This window comes from Mus caroli, chromosome 10 (assembly GCF_900094665.2).
Source record: "Mus caroli chromosome 10, CAROLI_EIJ_v1.1, whole genome shotgun sequence".
Taxonomy (NCBI): Eukaryota; Metazoa; Chordata; class Mammalia; order Rodentia; family Muridae; genus Mus; species Mus caroli.
In genome coordinates this window covers 20,123,158-20,131,660 of record NC_034579.1, presented here as the reverse complement: position 1 = coordinate 20,131,660, position 8,503 = coordinate 20,123,158, and the positions used below count along the sequence as shown (strand labels likewise).

Sequence of the window (8,503 nt, the reverse complement as noted above, 5' to 3'; positions counted from 1 at the left end):
GCAGGCTGAGCAAGCCAGGGGAAGCAAGCCAGTAAAGAGCATTCCTCCATGGCCTCTGCATCAGCTCCTGCTTCCTGACCTGCGTGAGTTCCAGTCCTGACTTCCTTGGTGATGAACAGCAGTATGGAAGTGTAAGCCAAATAAACCCTTTCCTCCCCAACTTACTTCTTAGTCATGATGTTTGTGCAGGAATAGAAACCCTGACTAAGACAGTTGTCAACCCCGTTTTTTGTTTTAGATTGCTAGAATGGAAACCTGGGAAGTTTAAAATTACCAAGACTGAAGGCAATGACAAGCGACTTCTCCCCAGAACCGCCCATGGAGCTCTGCTATGAGAACGTGAACGGATCCTGCATTAAAAGCTCTTACGCACCCTGGCCTCGAGCCATCCTCTATGGGGTCCTCGGTTTGGGAGCCCTGCTGGCAGTGTTTGGGAACTTACTGGTCATCATTGCCATCCTCCACTTTAAACAGCTGCACACGCCTACGAACTTCCTGGTGGCCTCCCTGGCCTGTGCTGACTTCTTGGTGGGGGTGACAGTGATGCCCTTCAGCACGGTGCGCTCTGTGGAGAGCTGCTGGTACTTTGGGGAGAGTTACTGTAAGTTCCACACGTGTTTCGACACCTCCTTCTGTTTTGCGTCTCTGTTTCATTTATGCTGCATCTCCATTGACCGGTACATTGCAGTTACAGACCCATTGACCTATCCGACCAAGTTCACTGTATCGGTTTCTGGACTGTGCATTGCTCTCTCTTGGTTCTTTTCTGTCACATACAGCTTTTCCATCTTTTACACGGGAGCCAATGAGGAAGGGATTGAGGAATTAGTGGTTGCTCTGACCTGTGTGGGAGGCTGCCAGGCTCCACTGAATCAAAATTGGGTTTTACTTTGTTTCCTTTTGTTCTTTCTGCCCACTGTGGTCATGGTGTTTCTATATGGTCGGATATTTTTGGTGGCAAAGTACCAGGCTAGGAAGATAGAGGGTACAGCCAACCAAGCTCAGGCCTCCTCTGAGAGCTACAAGGAAAGAGTAGCCAAAAGAGAGAGGAAGGCTGCCAAAACCTTGGGGATCGCCATGGCTGCATTTCTCGTGTCCTGGCTGCCATACATTATTGATGCGGTGATTGATGCTTACATGAACTTCATTACTCCTGCGTACGTCTATGAGATATTAGTGTGGTGTGTTTACTACAATTCAGCTATGAACCCCTTGATATACGCCTTTTTTTATCCTTGGTTTCGTAAGGCAATAAAACTTATTGTGAGTGGCAAAGTCTTCAGGGCTGATTCATCAACAACTAATCTATTCTCTGAAGAGGCAGGTGCAAGTTAAAACAGTCACAGCAGAGATGTGAAATCTGACTAGGGTTTAAGGTCAGAGGTAAAACGAATCCCTCTAATCTAGCGAGGTCCCATAATCATTCACCCAGCGGAGATCTTAGGTTCAAAGGCTACTCTGAAGTATTTTCTTCTTAGAGCATCTGTACATTTTCTGAGTCACAGGTGAGCCATCTGTTAATTTCTTCCAAAGTGGTGTGCTCCTTAATGTCTTTGCTTTGCTCTGAAATTTCTACTACTTTCTTTGAGTAATTTGAAGGATTCTAATTCCCCCTTCGCCCCGCCCCGTGGTCAGCTTTCCCTCATAATGAGTGTTCGGATATTGACAATAACTTAAAGAAAATGAAGCGCTCACAAACATGGAATTAGCATGTAGGAGACAAAGCATATGTTGCATGAGAAGTAAAAATAATTTCAAGTTATTTAAACATTCGTTTTTAGTGTTAAGGGACTTTACAGTACATTAGCATTGAGAACACCTAAGTGACTGAAAAGCATCTAAACGCATGCAAAGGCTCACGTTTCAGAAACGGGGGGGGGGGGTTGCTCCTTCCTCTTTTCACAGATATAAGTTCACAAGAAACATGTGTGCTTATACTGCCACACAGCACGGCTTTTACGGAACATATTTGATTACTGAAGGATTTGCATACAAATAAAAATGATCTTTCTGTTTGATTGGGGACGAGTTTGTCTTTTTTTTTTTTTTGTGACAGTGTCCCATTATGGAGGCGGAGCTGACTTGGCACTTGCTATTTAAACCAGGCTGGCCTTGAACTCAAAGCTATCTGCCTGCCTCTTCTCAACTTGGTTAGAATTTGAAGTAAAATGTGAATTTTGTATTTTAAAGTGTCAATTCAAATGTGTGTATTTTTTTTTTAACATTTGTGGTCTTTTTTTGAAAGACCAAAGGTTGTTTTAACACAACAGGAACTCAAACAGATATTTACTGCAGGAATGTGTCCCACTTTCTAGTCCAGTATATAATCCTCAATCAAGGTGAGTTTTAGTTCATTTTGATTAAAATGTGTGTTATGTGTTTCAAGATACAGTGCTGATACTTTAAGTAGAGCTGAGAGTGTTTAGCAGGAAGAGGAGAAGGGGGACACGAAGCTTCCCAGCTGAGCACTGGGTGTGGTTCAGAAAACAACCACAGGCCAAGGCTCTGCTGCTCACCTTCCAAGAGATTGCCTTAAGCTGCTGTGCTGTGGTCTCATGCCTAAAGAAGCAATTGAAAGCCATGTCTGCTAGCCTGTGTGTCAGACACATCTTTATCCCAACATGGTCTTTCCTTCAGCTGCAAATGGGAACTTCGTACCAACACTTGGAGTAGTAAAGAAAAGAGCCTGGAGACACTGAAAAGCACATACTAGCCTGTTCATTTTAGGTTTGCGGAGTCCTGAGATCTGCAGGAGTACAATCGGTCCCCACCTGCCACGGAGCCTTCATGTCCCACATAGTCCCACATCCCCACCTTTGGGCACCCCCACCCAGGCCCAGGAGGTCACATAGCCCAGTAGCCAGGTTAAACTTCCTTTTTCTCTTTTAAGTGCATGTCCAACAGCACTGGGAACTCCTCCTTAAGCAAGTGAGGCATCCCCAGCACCCTGGCCATGGCCAATGTTGGGCCTTCATCCCAATAGCTCCTATTATCTTAAATAGCCTCCCTCCCCGCCATTGAGCAAGCTGTCTCTCTGATGCTACCTCCTCCCAAGAATGGTGCTCACCATCACTGGAGGTCTCTTTCATCCCCTACTGTCCTGACCTGCTTCCTGCCTCAGCATCCATCAGCATGATCACTAAGGGTGTGAAGGCAGAGTCTGAACAGAGGACTACTAGCCAGATTCTAAATCCTAACCAGTTTCAGGTTCTTCCCAGCATCACTAAGTGGGCTTGTTTCTCTACTCTTTATGTGCTTCCAAAGGATGTTTTGTTGTAAAAAAAAAAACTTCTGTGTCTGTTTCCCTATGATAAAACACAATCAACCATAAACCTCTGCCAGCCCCACATCAAAATCCTGCAGAGCCATGGATGTGTTCAGACCCAGATCCACGGATGAGGGACGTGAACTTTGCTCTCTGATGGTCCCTATGATCTCAAACATGGACTTGAACTCGGTCCTTCAGCCTAGTGATCTGTAGCTCTTGGTTTATTTGCTTTGTCCAATAAAATATTCCATAATATCACAGAGAAAACCTAATCCACTTACACCCTGATATAGCTATGGAAATATTAGGCCTCTCATATACAGAAATTATTATCTAAATACAAGTTTAATTTTATTGGCCAAGTATAAATCTGTTTTAAAGTGTTTCTTAATTCACAATATCCTTTGTTCATATGTGTTTTCTCTGGTTGTTACTTAAATGGAAACTAAATTATATAGAGCTATGTATATTTTTTTACATAGTTTTAAAAGATGTGCTCAGACATATTACATAAAATATCAGCAATCAGGCAATTTCCATCAGACATATTCCCATCAGCATGGCAACTTTTCCAATAATTTAGTGGTAAGGCTATCAATAGCTTATCAGTAACAAGATATAGGCATAGTAATAGTGGATTGGGGTAGAGAACAGTGATAGAGTTTGCCTAGTAAGTGTGAGGGCACAGTTCTCGAGCCTAGCATGGCTAAGGATGAATGAATGAATGAATGGTAACAGTCATCATTCACACCTAGTCCTCTAAGAACTACCCATGAGACCAAGCATTGCTGCAGTAAAGGTTTCCATTTGTAACAGAAGCCACACTAAATGCTTCCCTAGCTGGGTGTCATGGCCTCTTTAGCTTTCCCTATCGAGATGTCATGTTNGTTTTTCTTTCTCTCTTCTGACTTTGACTCAGTCTTACTTTCACACATTGGAAGGTCAGTCCTAAGCAATCACATTTCTCATACATTTGTATAAAAACAGGGACAGAACAATACTAGANATACTAATTTCAACATTAATTTATTTCAAAATAGTCATTAAAGGCAACATTCACTGCCTCCAGTTATCCTGAAATTTTCCATTAATAACATTTTCATGTGTTGTTATAATTGATTCAGGTTGAAATAAATGTTACTTTGACATTTATGTACCATGATGCTAACATGTTATCAATGTATATCTCATGTCATATTTTTGTTTAAAAATGGGTAATATCTACTTGTTTAATAACAATCTTTAATAAAGCATAAGAGAATTTGACAATGCTTGTTTCACACATTAACCTTTGGGCTGTGCCTATTCTTGGGTGCTGTGCTTTTCCTAACTCCTCCATTTCTTGTTTCCTATCCCTTCTTATTTGTTTGTGTCTCTCTCTTCCTTTATTTCTTTCTGTCTGCCTGTCTGTCTGCCTGCCTGCCTGCCTGCCTGCCTGCCTGCCTGCCTGTTTGTCTATCTGTGTGGGTACATGCCATATATGTAATTTCCTGTGGTGGCCAAAAGGTCACTAGATCTCCTGGAGCAAGGGTTGCAGGAGATTGTGAACTGCCTCATGTATGCTCTAGAAACTGAGTCTGTGTCCTCTGGAAAAGCAGCAAGCACGCTTGTTGCTGAGACACCTCTCTCGCTGTCATTTGCTGTACTGTTAAAAAAAATATTAACAGTATACTGGTGGAATACTTAAGCCATAGAGCAAAGTCATTTTCACTTTTAGGAAGAAACATTTCTGTCCTCTATAAATCACTGTACTGAAGGTTTACAGAATACAGTAAATTACTACAAGTTTTGTTTTAGTTAGGTTTTTTTAACAGGAAAAACATGTCTATGCTATTGAATATTTTGAATATTGCCTTGTCATTTTTAAACTTCTAAAGATTTAAAACAAACAAGTTGCCAAGTTTTAAATTTTCACCCACCTAATGATGGTCCATATTCTTTCACTCTTAAATATTATGTCACACTTCATCTTCATTTGGTTTTNCAAAATGTCTAATGATTAATACCTGAAGAGAACCTAACATTAGTTTGTCTCTCCTAAGGTTAGCTGAGAATATAAAGGCCTATANCTTTGAGACTGACTATAAGGACTGAATATGGCAGGTTTTATTGGATGACAGTTTGTTTTTGTTTTGTTTTTTGGTCTGAAGAAGCTGTGCACAAAGCAAGGGTCCAGAGGGAGCTCCCAAGGCCAGAGGCCTGTGTGTGAAATGCCCAAAATTCTCTACATCATGCACAGGCTTCACTTGGGTTAAGTCACTTGCTATTTGCAAGGGTGAGCTCTCCTCTGGAAAATGGAGTTAAAATGGAGTGTTGCCCATGAAGAACTGTCTGCAAAGCAAAATGGATCTCAGAACTCTGAGGTAAAGAACTGATGAACCACTGTACTTGATGTGTGCAAGAGAAAACCACTAAGATGTTACATTCAAGAGATTTTAATACATGTCCAATAAAGGAGTCCACAAACAAGTCCTGAATACAGTGTCAACTCCAGATCTTTACAGGAAGAGTAAGAATCCATATGTAAAGAATGAAGACAATGCTATTACAAAATAAAGTGATGCTTGTATGAACAGATTGCAGCACACTAGTGTTCTGTGGGTCTTCAGAATTAGTATTTTGTTTTTCTTAATGATACTTTAAAATACCTGACGCCCTCCTCCAGCCTTGTCCTCTCTCTTGGAGGCCCTGTACTCCAGGCAACTATGGACAGGTTTGTGCTGTGTCCTTTCCCCTCAAGGATATCAGCTTCTAAACAATAACTAACTGCTAAATGAAATAAACATTCATATGAAANAGTTCTTTCATATAAAATAATTTTAACACCCCACTATTTGCAGAGGGCTTCCCTTCTGAGAGCACAGTGTCTGAAAGAGAAAATGTAAAAGCATTCAGAGAGTTAGTTCATACAGTAAGTAAAATACTGAGTGAAGTTCCAGGAAGGGAAGATTCAACCAGGTGGGGGAAAGTCCTGTTGTTGACATGAATGGAGCAAACTCAACACTCCAGCTATTGGGAAGGGTCACCCTCTCTGTGATCATCTAAGACCAAGCTGAGCAAGTTTATATCATAACCATCACTTTGGTGCACACCGACACAATGAAGCAGCTCATGACAAACCCACCTGCAGTTTTTAATCAAGTCATCTGAAGTATGAAGTAGAGGTCACTGGGGCAGTAGAGGGGAGGGAGTAACATGAACTCTGGGCTCCTAAGGCTCCTATGGGTCCAGCAGCTTCCTTGTGCCTGCCCTCAGGTGGCTCACTTCCACTGAATGATCCAGGAAGACCTAGGTCACAATGACAGTGTTAGACACCATGGGATCACTTGATGTCAAAGTTCAAAGGTCCTATCACCACTTCAGTTCAGAAGTATACAAAGAGCTGTCTTTCAAAACAGTGTGTTGGCCCTCCATGCCAATTTGCATGGCTTTGCTTCAGAACCACCAAGGGCTCCTGGCTCACCCCAGTGCAAGTCCTCAGCACAGTGTCCCTCCAACTATTACCTCCAGCACCACAGGTCACCTAATGTTCTGACTTTTTATCAAAGTCCCACATAACCACAGTGCACTCTCCTGCTCTTGCCTCTAACAAAGCCAGCCAGAAGGATAATTCCAAGTGAAGATTGTTTCACCTCAAGGTCATGAAGAGGTGTACTGGCCTCTGTGCTTCTTTTTGATGTGTGCAGATACAAGATAAAGTCATTGGACCTTTCCTTTAAGTGAGACATCTTTGAGTAATGAAGTGTAAAAGCCCTGAATCTTTATAGGAACTACTGACTTACAGGAAACCTTCACCTTACTAAAGCGTTCAGATTTCTAGGTCACGTTTGCTCGTCCCTCCCCGTGCATCCTCAGTGTAACGGATCCCTGTGATCTGAAAGTTTAGGTCACCCTTGCTCACCGCTCCCCGTGCATCCTCAGTGTAACAGATCCCTGTGATCGGAAAGTTACCCGGATGATGTTGCAGGTTTGCGTCTTTATTTTGTTGCTTCGATTTGAGTTTTGCATCTTGCCATGTGCTTTGGAAATGCCATTGATCAGACAGTCAGAGAGTGTGCGTCTCAAATGAGGTGAATATGGTATAGAGAGTCTGAGAAAACATGTCCTATAAGACTTCCGTGACTGAGCAATGGAATTATCTATTGATTTCTTTCCTCACAATTAATGTGTTGCTACAAACTAATTGCAGAACATCTTTAGGTTTTTTTTTCCCTAAACAGTTGATCACATTTTTCTTTAAAAGTTTTCAGTCTACTACTCTAGAAAGAAAATAGTTTCCCTAAAACATCTGAACTGATAATAATGAATTCATCCGTCAAATAAGAAATATCTATGTATGAGATTAAGAATATTAAATAGTTAATATAATTGAATATAATATAATACTGAACTTTTCAGAGTAGTCAAAAAATTCTTGGTTCTGGCTATCAGCACTACTAGGACCAATTAGCAGTGTATAGAGAAACATAATTTATAGAACTTACTAATTATAATTAACAATAGTGAGTGTGCTTTGAAGATTCACACCTTACACTGTAGGGATCCCTCATGTGAACTTTACAGCAGATAGAGTGGATTGGCTGTCTTCTGAAAACAACATAGGACTTGAAATACTATTAAAGGTGACCTTTGAATGTGCCATTAAACTATAAGTCATCATCTTTTGCAAGAAAGGAATCTACTCTCAATTACTCAGGTAATTGGATAGTTGACAGTCAGTATTAAAATCAATTTGCCTGGGATTAACAGTGACGTTTAACATAGTTATGGGAATAATTATATGACTATAGATGAGAAAATTGTTTTTCTGTGCTTTTATATTTCTTCATTTCTTTACACTTAAAATAGAAAAAAGGATTTATAATCTTGGGTAATATTTAAAATTAATTCTTCATTATGGAGTTCATTTCTTTAATTTTTATATCTCAAAATTACCGCTGTCTTCTAGCAGGACAGAAATCCTTCAAGCATCAAAAAGCAGATTCATGACCAGCAACTTTTCCCAACCAGCCCTGCAGCTCTGCTATGAGAACACGAATGGATCCTGCATTAAAACTCCCTATTCTCCAGGGCCCCGGGTCATCCTGTACATGGTCTATGGCTTTGGGGCTGTGCTGGCAGTGTGTGGGAACCTCCTGGTGGTGATTTCAGTCTTCCATTTCAAACAGCTGCACTCTCCAGCCAATTTTCTCATCGCCTCTCTGGCCAGCGCTGACTTCTTGGTGGGCATCTCTG

General features: G+C 41.3%; 2 protein-coding genes across 2 annotated transcripts in view; both read left to right on the top strand.

Moving 5' to 3' along the window:
• The first annotated feature begins 246 nt into the window (after positions 1 to 246).
• Positions 247 to 1,427, top strand: LOC110303780 (trace amine-associated receptor 9). The gene has a single exon (XM_021174995.1). It carries the CDS (start codon positions 289 to 291, stop codon positions 1,333 to 1,335), a length of 1,047 nt encoding a protein of 348 aa, XP_021030654.1. The 5' UTR covers positions 247 to 288; the 3' UTR covers positions 1,336 to 1,427.
• A 6,826-nt stretch (positions 1,428 to 8,253) lies between these two features.
• LOC110303812 (trace amine-associated receptor 8c-like) overlaps positions 8,254 to 8,503 on the top strand; it is an 819-nt gene continuing 569 nt past the window's right edge. Inside the window, exon 1 of the mRNA XM_021175035.1 lies at positions 8,254 to 8,503. This exon is cut by the window's right edge and continues 569 nt beyond it. Within this exon, the coding sequence (XP_021030694.1) occupies positions 8,254 to 8,503 (250 nt within the window).